Source organism: Capsicum annuum, chromosome 1, assembly GCF_002878395.1.
Source record: "Capsicum annuum cultivar UCD-10X-F1 chromosome 1, UCD10Xv1.1, whole genome shotgun sequence".
In the NCBI taxonomy this organism is placed as follows: Eukaryota; Viridiplantae; Streptophyta; class Magnoliopsida; order Solanales; family Solanaceae; genus Capsicum; species Capsicum annuum.
The window spans coordinates 151,760-171,498 of NC_061111.1; the positions used below are offsets into that span (position 1 = coordinate 151,760).

Consider the following 19,739-nt stretch of genomic DNA (forward strand, 5'->3'; position numbering starts at 1 on the left):
ATTTTTGACAAATTTGGAACATTTTCCCTTGATAATGGATATTCCAAAAACTATGAAGGAAACCTCTTCCAAATTATTGGACACTTTTGTAGATTTTACCTTTGAATTTTTGGACCAACCTTTGCTCCCATCTGAGGTATATAAATAAATATATATTTGTCCATTATCACTTCTTTTTTTAATTTGACAAATATTTCAGATCATAGGTATTTATTTTTGTAACTTTTTTTGAAATTCTTTTTCATCTACAAATAATTAATTCATATAATTCACAGAGTAACTTTGCACCTGGTGAAGAGATTGGAGAAGTTGTCATAGTGACTCAAATTGAAGGGAAAATTTCAGATGATTTCCCTGAGGGTGTTTACATAAGAAATGGTAGAAAAAAATGTCGATTTTATTTTATAAACTATCAGGTCATCTGAAAGATAACTGCAAGAAAGTTTGCATTCATAATTAATAAGTGAAACTAGCTAGTTAGATACCTAAAAAATAAGTTATGTTGAATTATACTGATAAAGTAAACTTATTTTGCAATAGGTTCAACTTCAAAAATGTATTAGAAATCTAAAGATTGACCTCATCGATCAAAAATTTAAATTCTGAATCCGCCTTTGACGTGCAGGATCAAACCCCCTCTTTGGAGGATTAAAATCAAGCAAGTCAATATTTGGAAAATCAAGTCATCTATGGATTGAAGGTGAAGGAATGCTTCATGCTTTGTACTTCACAAAAGAAAAAGGGAAAGGAAGAAAATGGAATGTGTTGTACAAAAACAAATATGTAGAAACACAGACATTCAACATGGAAAAAATAGAAAGAAACCAGATTTTCTTCCTAATATGGAAGGGGGTGCTCTTGCTGTTTTGATGGCTACCTTTCTAAATCTGGTATGTCATGATCAACTATACACTTTTGAAGAGTTCAAACAACATACGTCTGAATACTATGAATGTATCTTTATCATTCTACGACATGTCTAATCGCCTTAATATGTAATCACTTGGACCAACCAAGAACATGATAAACTTTGTGATATCGTCAAACCCATTGATCTGATTGTGCTCTGATGTGGTAAAGTTACCCGAAGGGGTTTCGGTAAGTTTGCTCATTCATCTGACTTAATTCTTGGACAAGCTCACGAGTTATCTACTGTGAATTTTAACAGTTAAAAAGGATTCATGATTTGATTGAACTTCTAGGCTATGAGTTTGTTTTGAATTTCTGATGAAATGTTATTAGTGATCTTTGTGTCTTTATTATTTTTCATGGTTTACGGTTGATTCTGGTAGGTGCTAAAAAAGGACGAAAATATCAAATGATTTGCAAGAATGCATGAAGGAACTTGGCGTTGTGAAGGGGATACTACCAAAAGTGTTTCGGGAAAGGGATTTCATGTGGGAGGAAGTTAAGAGCTACAGTGAGATGAACATGCTGTTGAATTATGAGATCAACATGTTGAAAAAGAAGGTAGATACCCTCAAAAAAAGACATTCTTATGAAAGAGGGTCAAATCACAATCTTGAAAGACTGGATAGGCAAACCTTTAGACCTTCTTGCAAGTCATGATTCTCTGTTAGAGTGATGGATGCTAAATGGCCAAACTACAATCATATTTTGTTCATTGACATTTAGTTTGGCCATTTAGCATCCATCACTCCAACAGAGAATTAGGACTTGTAAGAAGGTCGAAAAGTTTGCCTATCGAGTCTTTCAAGATTGTGATTTGACCCTCTTTCATAAGAAAGTCTTTGTCGAGTGTATCTACGACGTTGTAATAAGTCTATAAATAGGCTAGTATTATATCTTTATTTCTTTAGTTCTTTATTGATATTGAAAGTTGTAACACTTGAACCAAACTCTCTCTAGTGTGAGGAGTGTACCACCTTATTTTAGGGCTTGGAAAAGCCACCAAATTCGAAATGAGGGTGATGCTAGGGTGGAATCTCTAGTATTGCCAAACATTGTTAGAAACCTTGGCACTTGAGTGGTTCACACCCTCTTGTGTCATTGTAAGAGTGTTGGTGTTGCCTATTACAAGTATTAAGGGTCTTAGTATGTGACATACACTTAGGTTCTTAGTTCTTGTGAGAGTTGATGTCTCACTTCCTATCCTTACACTTCTTATAATCGTGTTTGTGTTCTTTTCTAGTAAAGCCGTGTATTGTTTTTATCTTGTTGTTGTTGTCTTATCATCTCATGTTCTTATTTTTGTTGGCTGTTTTTGGTGTAAAGTACACCTTGTATCATCTCGTTCTTGTAGTATTATTGTTGGCAGAGACTTGTTCCCCTTTTGGTCCTCGATTTGTCTTGTGTTTTGTATATTGTTTCCGTATTGTGGGTTAATTCCGTTATCATTTGGTATCAGAGCTAAGGCTGGTTGTGTTCCTACACTACCAATCTTGGCTCTCTAATTTGAAAAATAAAAAAAATAAATGTTGAAAAACTGAAAATTCCAAAAAGAAGCAAATCTGTCCATTCTTATTGTCTTGGCCAAAATTGTGTCTTGTTGTTGTTTTGGGCTGAGATTTGTGTCTAGATTTTGGTGTGTTTTTTGTTTGTCTTAGTAGTTTCTTGTGTTAATTTCTTGTTCACTAACACTTGTTGAGTCAAAGTCCAAGATTTGAGCTCTTGACAAGATTGTTGTTGAAGGTTGTGGCCGACTAGAGTTGTTGAAGTTCTTATTGTTCTTGGAAGTGTGATGTATTGTTGGTTCAAGGTTTGAACGTGTATTGTGGATATTGTGCTGTGGTTTTAATCTTGAAAAGGTGTTGTTGTTGTTTGGTAGGTCCAACTTGAACCTTAGGACTCTAAGATTCAAAAGTGTGTTCTTGGTGTTCTTCACCATCTTCATGTTTTGTTGAAGAAAAAGTCTTCAGAGTTGTTTGTTTGATCTAAGTGAGTGAATAAAGAGAGTGTGGTCTTGTTAGTCTTGAAACTTATTCCAAGACTCTTACAAGAAAGGAAAGGGACCAAAAGACTTTCAAAAAGTCTTGTTACCAAAAGGGAGAAAGGGCACTTTCCAAGACTAACAAAAGAGGAAAGAGCCAAAAAGCTTTCAAAAGGGTGTTTTGCCAAAAGGGTGCAAGGAAAGTCAAAGCCTTTTTGAATTTGAAAAAGGCTCCAAATCTTCTTGTTTTCCTCCCAAAACCAAAACTCTTCTCTTCCAAAGTAAATTGACAAATCCAAATTGAAGACAAGAAAAAAAAATTCAGATTTCCACAATATTCCACAATCATTCCAAGGCTGCCACATCACTATTCGCAACCAATCAAAGGCTGCCACATCACCTCTTTGTACAACTAACTTATTTTCTATTTTGTAGGTAACTTCTTGGCCATAATGGAAGCCATTTTAGCCCACCTTGATGCTATTTCCCGAGACATGGCTAAGGCGAATGCAGGCCTTGAAAAAGTTAGCTCGGATATGTCTACTATACTTGAGATGATGGAACGATTGGAGAGTCGAAGGAACTCTCGTGTTTCTACTCCTGAAACCTTACCTCAAACGATCAATCCTCCAAGACCACCACCAAGTGACATAGACATAAGCCAAGCCACCAAATGTCCTCCAACCCGAGACCTAAATAGGTCACTTCCCTCTCAATTTGATTAAGTCCAACAAGAGGGACTTGGAAGCCAATTTCCTCCCATCCAATCTCTACAACCGAAGCTCCACATTACCATGAGGGACATAGAGTCTACAATGATGCTTATATGATGGGAGGGAAGTTGAGGGGAAGACGTAGGGAACCACAAGGAACCCACCACCAAGAAAGGAGGTGGGATGTGCTTTGGATGAGATTGAAGACAAGGCTCAAGATGGAGAGGAAGCCGAGGTTCAAAATGAAGATGTTGGTCGAGCCTTATGTTATTGAGCCCTCGGCTTCCTCATGTGTTTTGCGGACTATTTTGTGCCATCTTCATGTTTTGTGGACTGTTTTGAGTGATTTCCTTAAAGTGGCCAATTGCATGAAGTGAAGCCATGAATTTGTGGGCAAATTCCTCTCAAGATGGAGAGGATGATACAAGAATAATCACGGATATGGGCTTATGAGAGTACGCGTTGGACCCGAGACTTGGTGTGTGCAATTGAAGAGACAAAGAGTACTTAATTATGCACCAAAAACCGTCCATACACTACACTTGGACTACACTCCATAGGCGCCTTTTGTCTTCCCTTCATTAAAGGCTTTTTTGGACATTTCACTTATGTTGTAATAAGTCTATAAATAGGCTAGTATTAGGTCTTTATTTCTTTAGTTGTTTATTTATATTGAAAGTTATAACACTTGAACCAAACTCTCTCTAGTGTGAGGAGTGTGCCACCTTAGTTTAGGGCTTGGAAAAGCCACCAAATCCGAAATGAGGGTGATGCTAGGGTGGAATCACTAGTATTGCCAAACATTGTTAGAAACCTTGGCGCTTGAGTGGTTCACGCCCTCTTGTGTCATTGTAAGAGTGTTGGTGTTGCCTATTACAAGTATGAAGGGTCTTAGTATGTGACATACACTTAGGTTCTTAGTTCTTGTGAGAGTTGATGTCTCACTTCCTATCCTTACACTTCTTGTAATCGTGTTTGTGATCTTCTTCTAGTAAAGCTGTGTATTGTTGTTACCTTGTTGTTGTTGTCTTATCATCTCGTGTTCATCTTGTTGTTGGCTGTTTTTGGTGTAAAGTACACCTTGTATTATCTCGTTCTTATGGTATTATTGTTGGCCGAGACTTGTTCCTCTTTAGGTCCTCTTTTTGTCTTGTGTTTTGTTTCCATGTTGTGGGTTGATTCCGTTATCAGTTCATCATGTTCTTGGTTGGTCCAAGTGATTACACATTAAGGCAATCAGACATGTCACAGAAGACTACCACATTCCAGCAACTCATGTATACAAGTTCATAAAGAAAATCGTAAACTTTAGATGGAACAAAAATGAACCTAAAATCAAACAGAAGTAGAAAGCTAATGCAGAGAGGGTAACATGTGAACAGGCTATCATATGTTAAGACAAGGTATCCAAAGATGAAAAATAAAAACTATTCCATTGTAACGAGATCTTAACATTGCCTGCTTACCTAAAGCTCAAGATATTTCAACTTGGGTGTGGCATAAGAAAGAGCATCCAACTCATTTTGCACTTCACATTTGAGAATGTCGTTACCTCTAACTGTTGCGGCTAGATCAGCCTGAAGTTGCTTTATGTCCATCTCTTCGGAATAGAGCTTCTCCCTTAGCACAGTTGTCAGCAAAGTCTCCGATTTAAGCTCTTTAACCTTTTCCTGATAGTTTTCCCAGACATAATCTCTATTGTCTTGAGCTACTCGATATTCCGCTTGTAACTGAGTGAGCCGTTGCCTTAGATTTTGATTCTCCTCTGACACTTGCTCTATTCTCTTAGACAAATCTTCAAGGTGTTTCTCCGAAAATGCCATCTTGATTCTATTATCTACTTTCTTCTCATTAAATGAAGAGATTTCCCTTTGTAGAGAGACATTCTGCTCTGCTCGCCCTTTCACGGAGTCTATGTTGTTCAATTTGGTATTTCTCAAGTTTTAGAGACCAATCGCTGGATCTTCTATCCAACTCCTTTTTCAGTATTGATTGTAACTCATTCTTTTTTGTCTCCAATCTTCGTGTCCGTGAATCTAGTTCTGCCTGTAATATGCTGGCTTCTTCTTTAGCAGAAGCCCATTCAACAACTTGATTCCGTGGCATGCTTGAAACTTCAGAAGCTATTTGTACCTTCTCCTTTGTCAATATTCTAATAGTCCGAATCAACACCGGAGCGCTAAGGTCTCTACCGTGAAGAAACATTTGTCATTACTTTGGACAAGCAAATGCAAATTAAAACATCAGTTTAAGTGTGAAAAAGGAAGCTACAGCAAAATGATATGCATACCGGCTTAAATCATGACCAGATTTCTTAGGATGAACTTTCTTACTGTGACCATGGGGAGATTTTCTCAGATCTGTGAAATTCTTTTTTCCTGACCCACTGTCATAGAAGGATCCAGATGATAATGAAACACTCCTCCAAGAAGAAACTTCCTTGGACTTTAATGGTGGTGAAGGGGTCTTGTTTGCATCATTAGTTGATGATCGAAAAAAGAAGAAGTTGTTCTTCATCATCTCTATGTATGGAGATTGTACATGAATCAAACTAGTGTCCAGGAGATTTCAAAGGACAAAGCGAAACACTCATAAACAACCACTCACAAATCATCATCCATTCATGAAAATATTGCAAGCTAACTAAATACTTATGAGACAAAGCAAAACATCTCTCTTTCTACATGCTTCTTCTTCAACAATAACATACGTAACCCCTACCTTGGCAAGTAGAAAATTTGTTTCCCATAAATCCTCGGCAAGGAAAGCAAAAATACGAGGATATTTATGAAGACATAAGCAATAACAACAGTAGCAAGTAAGAAAACAGAGGTATACGATACAACAAGTAGAAAAGAAAAATATATACTGATACTACTACCAGAAGAGACATGACGCGAAACTATTTACTACTAGCCTTCTACTAAAAATTAATAAAATACCCCACAAACAAATAGCACAAGAACAATTCAAAGAACTTATCAAATCCTTCTGATAAAACAAATAATTATGGTATAATAAAAAAAAAAAAGAGAAATTACTGAATCAAAGAGTTGAAAGAGTAAGAGCCGGCAAAAGGTTGTCAAAATCTGTAGGATTCTTGTCATTTTTTCTTGAAATATAAAAACAGCAAAAGACTAGAATGGAGAGAACTTTTTTTTCTGTGTCTTTCATTCATCATCGTACAATGCATATATACAACTAACAAGGATCTGTAAATTACTAGTAAATATTTACAAGGATCTATATATGGCAAGTGAATATTTACAAGGATCCAGAAATATACTAAGTTACTAAGTCCTACAACGACAGGTGAAACGATGAAGACAGAAGACCATAATTCCTGTTGTACTATTTCCAAGAAAAAACATTCGCATACAAGCAAGTTGGAAAACTAAGCACATGACTTCTCTACAATGTACGCTATACTCTCTTCATTTTGGGATGTGGAAAATATTTGACCTTATTAACTAGATTCGTCTATGTTGATTCCAAAAAAAAAAAGTTCTAGGCCTTTTGAGATTGCTTTATTCCATATAGTATTGGTCTCTCATAACTTTGTACAACTACAATCATCATGTTGCAGATCCAGCGCATGTGCTACTAGCACCAAAAATCAAAATTAATATCTTAAACATTATGTATACTCCAAATCGTCATACAAAATGGAGCCACCGGAGCTTTCATGTCTAATGAATTTTTCATTTTTCATAAAATGGAAAAAGTACCTAAACAACCAATCTCGATTAAGTACTACAACTCTGATGAATCTTATAAGATGGAGAAAGTTACCTATACACAATCAATCTCCACTGGAATTAGTGTATCTCAAGTTCTCTAATGCATTGGTTAACCTCTCAATACCCTCCTGAAAGTCATATTGGTTATCCAAAGAGAACAAACAAAAAGTACAGAAGTGTTTATCTTGGTAATATCCACCTACCAGTGAAATCAAGCAAGCTACCAGTATCTGTTGCTAAAAAGGGAGTCCTGAAGTAGCTCTCTAATATATCTTAACATGGTCAAAACGGATATAAATTACGCCTAATTAGCATCATACCAGCTCATTTTAATACTAAAACTTTAAAAGCAGAAAAGCACAGAATCCAGAGATGCCATGAAATTACAGAGAAACTGGGAAGAGGAAGACACGTACCAGAACTATTAGTGAAATCAGCAGTCAAGTCTGAGAAACCAAAATTTTGAGGCATCTTCACAAGAAATCCAAATGAAGTAGTGTCAGCATCCAGAAGAGGTTCATTAAAAGGTTGCGTGTTAGACTCCACACTACTAAATGACGAAACGGATGCATCACCCATTGCAGAACGTGACTCCAAGTAACTGCCATGAGGACCAAAGGCAAACGGAGAATTACCACCATAGACAGGTTCTTTCTTAATAATCCTCCCATCTATTGTTTGTCTCAACCCCATGTTAGAGGGCTAGCCCAAAAACATATTAGGAGGAACATCAATTTTTCTGCTTTGAGAAGGAATATCAACTGTTGTTTGTATGCAAGAGAAAACAGATGAGCTGTTGTTACTGAATGCATTGGGTCTATCAGCACGTACAAGTTCAAGGTTTCTTCTAAATTCTTTAACTGCAGGAAAAATCCAATTGAGGTGAAACGTCCAGTTCTGAAACATTCAAAATCTTGTCACAGTTCTGGAAAGTTCAACAGATTCAAAATAGAATCCTAGACTAGAAACCCAAATTTAAGCATCTCAGACCAGAAGATGAAACGTAGTTGTATTTTGCTTTTTCATTTTGGTGCATTCTTACAAGATTACATAGAAGATACTGAGGCTATTCTACAAGTCTTACGAGTCTCTATAGTTTCTTTCAGCAGTTTCCAAGTAGATGTTTTCTTCCAGTTTGGCAGTTATTGCTTTCTTTTACCCGTAAATGTGGCTTCACAACCTTTTTATGAATCTACTAAAATCTTGTTACCATCTCAACAAGAAAGACTTTCTTTAATGAAGAAAGAAGAGTAGTTGGATGACATTAGACCCCAAATCAAGTGAAGGATAAAGTTTCTCAATTTCGAATAATACAGAGAAAAATTAACATTTTTTCCTTTAAATAATGAATCCATAATCAAGGGTATAAAGAAGCAATGAAAGTAATGTTAGGGGGTAGGTTCCTCTGTTCAAGAATATTTACACGCACATGCATTCATACATTTGTTTACCTTGGACATTGATCAGCAAAGGAAGCATTTTACTGTAGAACTAGTAAGATATAAAGTTTATAACAAGCACTAGTAAACTCGACTTTCCGAGAATGAAAAGGTAATTTCCTTTTAAATTTTTTACAGAGAACGAGCATCTGCATGTGTGATAAAGAGCTAAACATCAAGGGCAAAAGAAACTCTTTTTTGGAACTTTCAATGTATATTGCATTGTTTGATAATGTATCTGTTATTTTCAGCAAGTGTAAGGAATACTGGTAAATGTTATTAGCCATAGGAAGCATTGTGATCCTTAAGTTCAGTCCTCATTCCACGTTACCTGGAGGTTGTGAAAGTATACCCTGAAAATATATAACATACTGAGTTCAGTAAATCTAGGTTCTATGTTGTCCTGGATTAAGAGTGTTCACAACTTCTTTCTGACTCATTTATTGCTGAAGACACTGCTCTATCCGATTTTGCACCTAAATTCAAGATAACCATCTTCTTTTCCATGCGACAGAGTGCAAACGAGGCATGTTCGGATCAAATCGGTGTGTTATAGCCTACCGTTTCGGGGTGGGCTTGGGGTCCGAGCGTGTTGTGGGTCAAAATCGACCGGGCTGCCTCAAGAAGGCCGGAGAACGGCCTAGTGTGGGCCTTTGGGATGGGCGGGGCGGTTTGGGTGGTCAAACGGGTGAAATGGTGCAAACAGAGCAATTTGGGGCCAAATCGGTGTGCTATAGCCCACGATTCCGGGGTAGGTCTGGGGTTCGGGCGTACTGCGGGTTGAAAATCAACTGGGGCGTGCCAGGGAGGCTGGGGAGCGGCCTAGTATTGTCCATTTGGGTGGGCGGGGCTATTTGGGTGGTCAAATGGACAAAACGGCAAAAACGGGCCATTTTCAGCCTCATTCGGTGGGTGTTAACCCGTGGTTCTTGGATGGGCCCGGAGCTTTGGTGTCGGTATTTGCAAAAATTGACTGACGGCCCCCCGTCGGGCTGAAGAGTGGCTCTGGGTTGTCCGACAGGGTCAGTGGCGTCATTTTGGTGGTCAAACGGGCGACGGCGCGAATGGAACATTTTTAGCGCTAGCTTATGAATTCTTGGGGATACGTGCGTACTGAATGAGTTTGTGCGTGGACCTTTTGGTTCGTATCGTGACAAACTACCGCTTGAATTGTTTCGCACCGGAGAGGAGTAACTAAGGATTATTTCAGGATTTCGTGTATTTGCCTATGAGTTCCTTGGATACGTGCATCCCATTACTGACATAAATTAAGTTTAATGTATATGCAAACAGGAATAGAATATAGCTGCATTACATCTTCAGATAGTGTGACTTGAAGATTTGTTATTTCTTATCTTCTTCAACTCTTTTAACTTCAACATGCTTTCTCTTTAGAAATGCTCAAACAAGGCAACTTTCACATCCACTCCCTGTTTTACGTGCATGCGAGATTGATGAATGGTCGAGAAGTCAAGAGTATAGGTCTCTTCTTCAGCGTGCGATACAGGTGAATTCTGTGCAAAAAGGTTAACGCTGCATGAGAATGAAGTATACATGTAAATATACAGGTATGTGGATTACTCTTTATGCACTAATGTCTAGGACTTCAAAGCTTTCTGTAAATGTTTTAGATATTATATATATTCTCCCTAAAATTTCAGATTAGAGCAGAGGAGTTGTTACTAAAGCTTGGAAGAGCATTTACTTTGGCTAGGTCTGCATTACTTCTACTAGCAAAGCAGGATGGCATTTGAAAAAAGCCTGTGGATATAAACCAGAAAAAAGTGATTCTTGTGTATGGTTTGATCTAGAGTGGTTCTTCAGAATTACGATTCACGACTATCAGCTCAAACCTTATGTATGTATGTATGTATAGATATGCACCAAACATGGAAGGCAAAGGATTAAAGTGAACTTGTTCATTTTTCCGAATCCAAAACATCCATTTCATTCTGTCCTTATACAGCCTGTGACATGTGACATGGACTCATGCTTCCAGTAATGCAATTTACAAACAAAAGACACCAATGGCAGAAGCACATTTAGCATGTAGTCTGCATATGTGAATACTAGAAACAACCAAAATGACAATAGAATGTTTAAGAACCGAAAGAACTATATCAGCAAGTGGTAGTGAGATTATCCTCGGAGGATTCAGCAGCAGAAGCAACTACCAACTGAAGCTGAAGGATGACGCCCTCTATTTGTGCCTTTCTACGTTCACGTTGTATTATAGAAGTATTCAATTTGATTCTATTTTACTTCTTAATTAACCATTTTTGTCAAAAAGAATTTGTTCCTATTGACGATTTGTGATATAGATAAATGCATAAATTACTCGTATCAATTACCAAGTACATTGGAAAAGATGTCTAATAAACAGGCAAATAAAAAGGGAACAAGGAAGGCTAGCAGCTAGCAGCAAAAATACAAATGGGAGGCCCCCCGACTAGCTAAGGAGCGGGTGAATGTGGGTCGACGGGGTCATCTGGGTGGTTAAACGGGCGAAACGACGCTAACAAGCCATTTTTGGGCCAAATTGACGGGTGTTAGCCCATGGTTCCGGGGGTGGGCTTGTGGATCGGTGGCGTTTTGGGCCGAAAATCAACTGGCAGCCCCCGACTGGCTGAGGAGCGGATGAGTGTTGGTCGGTGGGGCCATCTGAGTGGTCAAACGGATGAAACGGCACGAACGAACCATTTTCGGACCAAATTGGTGGGTGTTAGCGCACAATTCGGGGGTGGGCCACGTGCCCAACAACATTTTGGGCAAAAAATCGATTGGTGCCCACCCAACCCGCTTAGGAGCGGGTGAGTATGGGCTGGCGGAGCCGATGGGGCCATTTGGGTGGTCAAACAAGAGAAACAGAGCGAACGAGCCTTTTTGGGTCCAATTCGGTGTGGATCGAATTGCATTGATGAGGCCGGGAGAGTCATTTTCCAAGTCAAACATGTGAAACGACACAAATTGCGAATTTTTTGCAATTTTCGATGCATACGATTTAAAAAAAAAAAAATCTCAGTGAAACTTCTCGAGCAATCCCTCCATGAATTTGGAATATGACTGAGACTCTTATTTGACCTCAAATTATTGTGTCCACTCGGGAGCAATCCCAAGTTTTTACCTCTGTCGTACTTCCAAGGGCTCCTTGTCAAAGGAGCAACCAGTTCCTTGTTTCTTTCTTAGTTCTTAGGATAATAATAACACACGATTGAAGATTGTAGAAAGGTGTTAGTTAATTCCATTGATGTAAGAATGTTCGGTTTTTACAATTAATGAAGTGATGTCTACAAGTACTTCAAAACTGATGCTGAAACTTCAATTGATATTTCACCCATATCGTGGACTCCAACATTCATCCAGTAGTGCATCCCTCACATCTATTCCTATTTTTTTTTTTCATCTATTCCTTTTTGTTAACCCTCATTTACATAACTAAATCCTATTTTACATCTACTCATGTACAGTATTCTAATCCCCGAGAACCCTCTTCGAGACCATGTTCAGAGCTGAACACTAGAATCAATGGACCATCTTCCTTCTATTGGCTTTAGAGACTTCCAGCACCCATGCAGAAATGGCATTTAGCAACCATGGACTTCCCAGAATAAGACAGCTTGCTTCATCCATTCGCAAAGGACAGACCATCCTTTCTCCTCTGTCTATGCCTGTTAAAAGTAGAGTGGGGGAATTAGGCATGCCTACCAAACCAAACATCACAAGATATTAGACAGAATCCGAGAGAATGAAATGTATCAGACAATTTCTTGTCCATAGAAAAGGGGGCAAGAGGTTAGACGAACTTACCGAGCTTTTTTACTGCAACGTTCAACCAGCTCTCAGACACGTGTGAATGATTGGAGATAGTCTGTGCAGAATCCCTTCTCTCACTCTCCATTTCTAAATGTTCTCTTTTTTTTTCTTCGAATGATTTACCCCTCCATAATCTATAATCATAGTGGCTAGTAGTTCATCTCTATAGATTCATAGATCCTAAATTTTGAAGACAGGAAATTTATTGCTTTCAAGGTGTTGCTCCAACGGTCCTTTCTGTCCAGAGTTCAAGAGACACGTTAAAACAACTTATAATTTAATCAATTGAAAAAATCCAGTATGTTCATGTCTGGTGGGAACTAAGATGATTCTATGCCCTTTTGAAGAACACATTGCAGGCACAAGTAACTGTACAAATAAAGAAGCCTAACCTGAATGCAAAAGCGAACTGTATATATTCCTTCCTGATTGTATTCTGGTGTAATTATGACTTCTGATATTCGTGAAACCTCAGTTAGCACAGCAACAGCACTTAGAAACCAACAATCACCCAGCCGTCCCTGATTAAAAAGTACAGTATTACAGTGAGCAACTGGATCTATAAAGACAATACTAGCAATCAACTTAGACCTGTTTCCCCAAAAAGCAAAAGAAAAGAGGAGGCAAGAGGGGATACTTTGAGCAAACAGTATGAAGCAAGAGTAGCACAACCTGGAAACATCTGAAGAATTTGCTACTCCGGAAAATAAGCATTGGTGATTACCCAGATGCTTCTCTTTCACTATATCAGTAGGCCTCATCCATTCAGAAACAACCTGGGATGAAAACTAATATCAGCTAACGTACCACACATCATAATCAAACCCAGAAAACCAGAAGACCAATAAAACTATGAGCAAAGTGATGCCAATGGACTCACCTGCAATTTAGATGGGGGATTGTCCGGATCCATAAATAACGAGCGGTCATTGGGAGGAAACTCTTGATCAGTGAAATGTGATTCTCCTCTTGCTAAGAGAGCCTCCTTCACAGCTATTTCCACTGAAAGCATGTGTTGATTGATTTCCTTCTGCGTGTCTACTTGAGGCTTCCTCAACCTTCGAGTAAAAGAATCCACGTCCAACACAACCCCATCACGATCTGACCTTCTCTTCCTCCCACTTGAATACTGTCCATCCCAATCTACATCATCTATGTCATAAAGATCTACATCCGCAGGATCACTGTCCCACCCATCAACCTAAGCAAGAAGAACCAAAGTCAAAACATGAGACAAATTCCAAAAGACACGCAACTATTCCTTTAATGTTTACCAGATATGTTGAAATTAGCAACAGAAAAACTATCAATCAACTCCACCAATCTGGTTTCTTAAAGTTTCTGATTGTAAAAAAAAAAAAAAAAATCCTTCAAACATCTAGAACTTGAGAATCTGCAAAATTAAAAGACAAAGAGTAAGGGTAAAGTTACATTCATTTTATTATTTTTAAACGTTACTTATGAAATTATACTGAATATATTATTGTTGTTCGTTTTCCTTTTTAATTTCTCCAACGACACCATTTTTTTGTTTTCTTTAACTCTTTTTTCTTGGAATGTCTATCGAAAGGTAAAAAATTATACGCACCCAGTGTATACATCAAATTAATTTTTTTTACCATAGTTATGTAATTAAATTAAATAAAATACATATTGATTAATCATGGTTAAGTAACATGAACTTTAAATTCAAACAAATGGCATGCATGTATTGACTTGGTGTATACATTGGGTGCGTGTAAGTTTTAGCCCGATCGAAAAAGGTCTTTCTATCTCTAAATGGTAAGGGTAAAGCCGCATACATTTTATTCTTTTCAAACATCACTTATAAAATCATACTGAATATGTTGTTACGTTGTTTCCTTGATTTATTTTGTGTTTTGTTTGGGTGCAAGAACTAAGGACAAGTAACCTTATACAATATATTAAATTATATAATATCCTTTTACACAACTAATAGATGTAAGTTATCATATTTTGAAAATAAAATATAACTTATATACATCGACAGTCAAACAATATACGATTGCTCAGAAACACAAGAAAAGAAAAAAGACACCACAATTTTCTGTCAATTTTTTTTTTCCTTTCAATTAATGGATGAACAAATAAACACAAATTAACAGGTTGTGAATGATTTATATTGGCCATTTAAAGAGAGCGATATTTCGTTTGGTAGCTTAAGGTGTTAAAAGGTCACAATCATATAACATATTCGATATTTTTTCTCTATGGTTTGTAATTAATACTCTCTCCGTCTAAAAAAGATGATCTACTTTCCTTTTAAATCCGTTTAAAAAAGAATGACTCTTTCCCTTTTTGGCAATACTTTACTTTGAACTTTTCACATGACATGTTTAAAACCACAAAATTAAAGGGCATTTTAGTACATTTGACATAACTTTAATTTAGGACAACAAGATTCAAAAGTCTTCTTTATTATGTTAAATTCCGTATCAAGTCAAACTAGGTCATTCTTTTTGACACGGAGGGATTAAAAGACTTGACAGATTAGCAAGTATATTATGATGTTAATATCAAATTATGGCATTAATTGATTCAATGATTTGTATGTGATGGTGATTCTTATGTAATTAAGTATTAAAATAAGTTAATAGAATATTATAAAGTACGTGTATTTATTTAATTAGAAGAAATGAAATGACCGGCTGTGCTTTACTGATTAGTCTCCATGAGAGACACCAATCAACTACCAACGGTGATCCTATTATCCTATTCTTGTAGTGGTGGTGGTGGGGTGGGGGTGGGGGGTGGGGGTGGGGGTGGAGGGATACATTTATATACGCGAACGGTGAATAAATAAATATGTGATATCGATAGCATGTTGAATTTTTAAATGACACGGTTCACTCAATTCAAAGTGATACTAAGTGTAACAAAGTCTTGAGTCAGGCCTAATTCTTTAATAATCACTTCAGTTCTTTCGTATTTCTGACGTCGACTCATCTTGCTTGAAAAGTCTTAAGAATGTAGTAAAAACGAAGATTTCGTCTACAATCCATTGTGGAAAGATCACATCATCTTGTGTCACGAAAACCACCTAGTACAACTTTGCTCAATTCGGAATGGAAGTTGATACAAAATCATGTTACAGTACATTGAAAGAAAGAGAGATTTAGCAATAAAAACATTAGCAGGAATGGTGCAAAATATTGACTACCAATTGAACAACAACATTTAACAAAGGGCAGCCCGGTGTATTAAAGCTACCGCTAGCACGGTGTCCGGGGAAAGGCCCCACCACAAGGGTGTATCATACGCAGCCTTACCTTGCATTTCTGCCAGAGGCTGTTTCCAAGACTTGAACCCGTGACCTCCTGGTCACATGGCAGCAACTTTACCAGTTGAACAACAATTTTTAACATTTTACACAAAGTATGTTGATCTTTAATAGCACAGCATTTGTGGTATATCAAGAACTTGGCTCAAAGACATTATCTATACGAAACTAGGCATAATTATATGCACAACATATCTAACAGAAATGCTAACCTACTCACTAAGTTTATCGTCTCAAATATGAGACCAATCATCTTTGCTATGCTGAGAATATAAGAAGATTCACACCAACAGCAACAACTAAACGATGATACGTCTAGGAAGCAACACCAACGGTTAAACGACCCATTCTTGTACTATGGCTCAAGTCCACACTTCTAACATCCTTTCCCGTTGCATAGTTTCCTGTTCTTCATGCAAGAACCTTTGTATTGTCTTCAGCTTTAAAGTCCTTGTTCCTCCTGATAAAATCTGATGTTCTTGGTCTCCAGCAAGCTGGTGCTTGCAGCCTGTGGGTAGATAATTCGCGACCTGCCTTTTCTCTTGCTCTCTCTTTGGAGCTACTGTTCTATTTGATTGGGTTTGTTTGGACGTTTTGCTTGTTGCAACTGAAGGCACGCTGCTGTCTGATAACTCTGCTGAAGGATGAATAGTTACTTCTAATACCTGTGGTGAATCGGTCACATTTAGACGTTCATTAGTGGAACATCTGTTATAAACTTATGCCCTTAAACAACGAACAGTGTTCTCAGTTGCACTAGTAACTCTAGCCCCTGCTGCAGTCGAAGGCCTACTTTGTGATTTAGTTTTACTTGCTAGCTCCTGAAAAAGTAATCAAAAGAGCAAGTTATGTTACTAGGTCGTAGGAGTGAGAGGGAAAAATAATCACTTTAGAGGAGGATAAGGATGAAGACTAAGAGAGTACTAAATTTCAAAGCAAGTTTTATTGGTTTTAATTTTTTGAAAGGTAAAATTCGCTTGTCCAAGAAAGGGGATTTGAGACATAAAATGACAGAAGAGTGATTGCTTCTACCATAAACCAGTAAAAACAGCTATTAAACAAATCTACAAACAAGCTTTACTTTTCATGTGAGAACAGTAGGCTAAGTGCACGGAGGATTTGATGTTACCTAGTTTCAACACAGAAAATATCAGTTTTTGCCCTCAGAACATCTAGAATTTCTCTTTCTGTCAACCCTTCATCGCCTCTGACTGCAGCTCTTGCTCCTGCCTCCTCCCAGCTCTGTCCATCCTTGTTTATTTCTGAGCAGCGGCCAGGTTCACGGTAAAAGGCAGGCATGGGAGTTGCTTTGAAATTGAGATTTCTCCGTAGCTGTTTGATCTCTGCTTCTTTCTTTTCCTACACATAGCACAAATAAAGTAATTGTCATCTAACTCTTGCCGATGACATGTTACACTCCCTCGGTTTCTATTTGTTTGTCTTAATTTCCTTGTTAGTTCGTTTCAAAAGGATTGCCTCTTTCCTTTTTTGGCAACTCTGTAATTCCATGACATTTAAAGAGCTAACATTTAACAATTAGTAGCCTATGATTCTCCGTATTAATTAGACCTATTTTCGTTAGTCACAAGAATCAGACCCTGGGTTTATTACCTGTTTTCTCGCTTGGAGCTGACGTGTTTCTTCCTCTTTGGTATGCACTTTCTCCTCTAGCTTCATAAAGAATTGAAATCAATATCAAAGACTTCTTTTAGGTTTTATACGACGTTTGAACTTTATCGAGTAGACACAAGAAATTGGTACTTGCTTCTTTCCTTTTCCTGGCCCGCTCTTCTGTTTTGAAGCAGAAACTAGATCCATTCTGTTTCACGCCTGGTTTACATGAATTTACACTCTCCTTATCCCTGTACAACAAAAATATGTCTAAGATATATGTTTATGAACACAATATGGAGTTAAAGCTCAAAATTTCTCCACGATATATACCTGTTTACACTTTGATATAATCTATGGCTAACTTTCTCTGTACAGGAAGCACGAGAAGCGACAACCTTTCTTGCTATTGGTTGTTCTTCAGTGCTACATCATTCAATAATAAAAGAGGTTGAGAAAAATAGGATGAATCAGTGCTACCAAAATATCCCACATTTTCAACATGGTAAAGCAGTATACCTTTTATGTTGATTAAGTACATTAGCTTTTGAACCCCAAGAAACCTATATAAAGCAAGTTATTTGTTACCATAAAATTCGATGATCAATTTAAGAATAACTGAAGAACAATCTAACTAAAAAGAAAGTTAAGTAATAGTTCAACGGCATTGAAGATTCTCTTATTCAAATTTCAGCTTTGAAAGGATGTTAGAAAGTTGAATTTTAATGAGAATCAAAGTTCCCAACCATGCCATTCCAGATAACCAAATTAACTTTGAACAAACCTATTATCGGTGTACACCTTATCACCTAGACCAACGAGATTTAAACAACATAGGGCCCTAAGGAAGTATGCTGCATAACATGCATACCTAATGTCAATGAAATGAGCCCTAAAGGACCTCATAATAGGAGGACCAAGGTACAAGATGATCTATTCTGCCCTTTAGTGTCAATGTTTCCTTCGATCAAGGATTGCAAGATAGAACTCCATCATTCTCCCCTTTTTATTGGTTTTAATTTTTCGAAAGGTAAAATCGCTTGTCCAACAAAGGGGATTTGAGTCATAAAATGACAGGAGAGTGCTTGCTTCTACCATAAACCAGTAAAACAGCTTGTAAAAAAATTTACAAACAAGTTTTACTTTCATGTAAGAACAGTAGGCTAAGTGCACGGATTTGATGTTACCTAGTTTCAACACAGGAAAACAGAAAATAACTGAAGAAATAGGAAGACACTTGTGAAAGGCGATCTGAATGCTCATTATTTGAGACCTATTATAATACCTTGGTTTTTTCTGAGCGGTGGTCAGGCTCACAGTAGAAGGCGGGCATGGGATTTGCTTTGAAATTGAGATTTCTCCATAGCTTTTTGATCTCTGCTTCTTTCTTTTCTTGCACATAGCACAACGTAAATCAAATGAACAATCAGCATTTCTTTTCCTGCACATAGCACAAAGTAAATCAAACGAACAGCCAGCATGAAGTAAATCAAACAAACAGTCAGTCAGTATTTCTTGCTTCTGATAAAATAATTGTCATCTAACTCTTGCCAATGATATTTTACACATCCTCGGTTTCAATTTGTTTGTCTTACTTTCCTTGTTAGTCCGTTTCAAAAAGATTGTATCTTCCCTTTTTTGGCAACTCTTTAATTCCAAATTTCCACATGACACAATTAAGACCACACGATATATCACATGAATTTAAAGAGCTAACACTCAACAATTAGCAGCCTATGATTCTCCATATTAATTTGGACCTGTTTTCATTAGTCACAACAATCAGACCCCGGGTTTATTACCTGGGTTCTTGCTTGGAGATGATGTGTTTCTTCCTCTTTGGCATGCACTTTCTCCTCAATCTTCATAAAGAACTAAAATCAATATCAAAAACTTCTTTTAGGTTTTATACGACGTTTTATAAGACAGAAGAAATTGGTCCTTGCCTCTTTCCTTTTCCGGGCCCGCTCTTCAATTTTGAAACAGAAACTAGATCCATTTTGTTTCACGCCTGGTTTACATGAATTTACACTCTCCTTATCCCTGTACAACAAAAATATGTCTAAGATATATGTTTATGAACACAATATGGAGTTAAAGCTCAAAATTTCTCCACAATATATATCTGTTTACACTTTGATATAATCTATGGCTAACTTTCTCTGTACAGGAAGCACGAGAAGCGACAACCTTTCTTGCTATTGGTTGTTCTTCAGTGCTACATCATTCAAT

General features: G+C 37.4%; 3 protein-coding genes across 4 annotated transcripts in view; all 3 read right to left on the reverse strand.

The window, feature by feature from the left end:
• LOC107851970 overlaps window positions 1-19,506 on the reverse strand; it is a 24,441-nt gene extending 4,935 nt beyond the window's left edge. The window contains exons 1-7 of the mRNA XM_047403314.1: window positions 19,454-19,506; window positions 19,310-19,369; window positions 18,793-18,948; window positions 18,027-18,070; window positions 17,507-17,579; window positions 17,026-17,253; window positions 16,427-16,717 (exon numbers count right to left, since the gene is read on the reverse strand). Coding sequence (XP_047259270.1) covers window positions 16,711-16,717; window positions 17,026-17,253; window positions 17,507-17,579; window positions 18,027-18,070; window positions 18,793-18,948; window positions 19,310-19,369; window positions 19,454-19,506 — 621 coding nt within the window. The 3' untranslated portion in view covers window positions 16,427-16,710. The remainder of the gene's footprint in view (window positions 1-16,426; window positions 16,718-17,025; window positions 17,254-17,506; window positions 17,580-18,026; window positions 18,071-18,792; window positions 18,949-19,309; window positions 19,370-19,453) is intronic.
• On the reverse strand, window positions 5,455-6,137 carry LOC124899260. The gene is made up of 2 exons (XM_047413540.1): window positions 5,894-6,137; window positions 5,455-5,791 (listed from the first exon to the last, which is right to left on the reverse strand). The coding sequence occupies exons 1-2, from the start codon at window positions 6,121-6,123 to the stop codon at window positions 5,455-5,457; spliced, it is 567 nt and encodes a 188-aa protein (XP_047269496.1). The 5' UTR covers window positions 6,124-6,137.
• Window positions 12,001-13,939, reverse strand: LOC124899263 (calpain-type cysteine protease DEK1-like). Of its 2 annotated transcripts, none has more exons than XM_047413543.1 (4): window positions 13,476-13,939; window positions 13,233-13,371; window positions 12,590-13,116; window positions 12,001-12,450 (listed from the first exon to the last, which is right to left on the reverse strand). In XM_047413543.1, the coding sequence occupies exons 1-3, from the start codon at window positions 13,605-13,607 to the stop codon at window positions 13,103-13,105; spliced, it is 285 nt and encodes a 94-aa protein (XP_047269499.1). In that variant the 5' UTR covers window positions 13,608-13,939; the 3' UTR covers window positions 12,001-12,450; window positions 12,590-13,102. The 2 variants fall into 2 exon arrangements, with proteins under 2 accessions (XP_047269499.1, XP_047269500.1); XM_047413544.1 differs by having other exon boundaries at window positions 13,268-13,371; window positions 13,476-13,921.
• Window positions 19,507-19,739: the final 233 nt, after the last annotated feature.

Coding starts and splice junctions, on each gene's coding strand:
- LOC124899263 (XM_047413543.1), bottom strand. CDS start 13,607: ATGCTTTCAGTGGAAATAGCTGTGAAGGAGGCTCTCTTAGCAAGAGGA. Junction 13,372..13,475: donor ATCCCCCATCTAAATTGCAG/GTGAGTCCATTG, acceptor TTTTCATCCCAG/GTTGTTTCTGAATGGATGAG.
- LOC124899260 (XM_047413540.1), bottom strand. CDS start 6,123: ATGATGAAGAACAACTTCTTCTTTTTTCGATCATCAACTAATGATGCA. Junction 5,792..5,893: donor TCTGGTCATGATTTAAGCCG/GTATGCATATCA, acceptor TCTTCACGGTAG/AGACCTTAGCGCTCCGGTGT.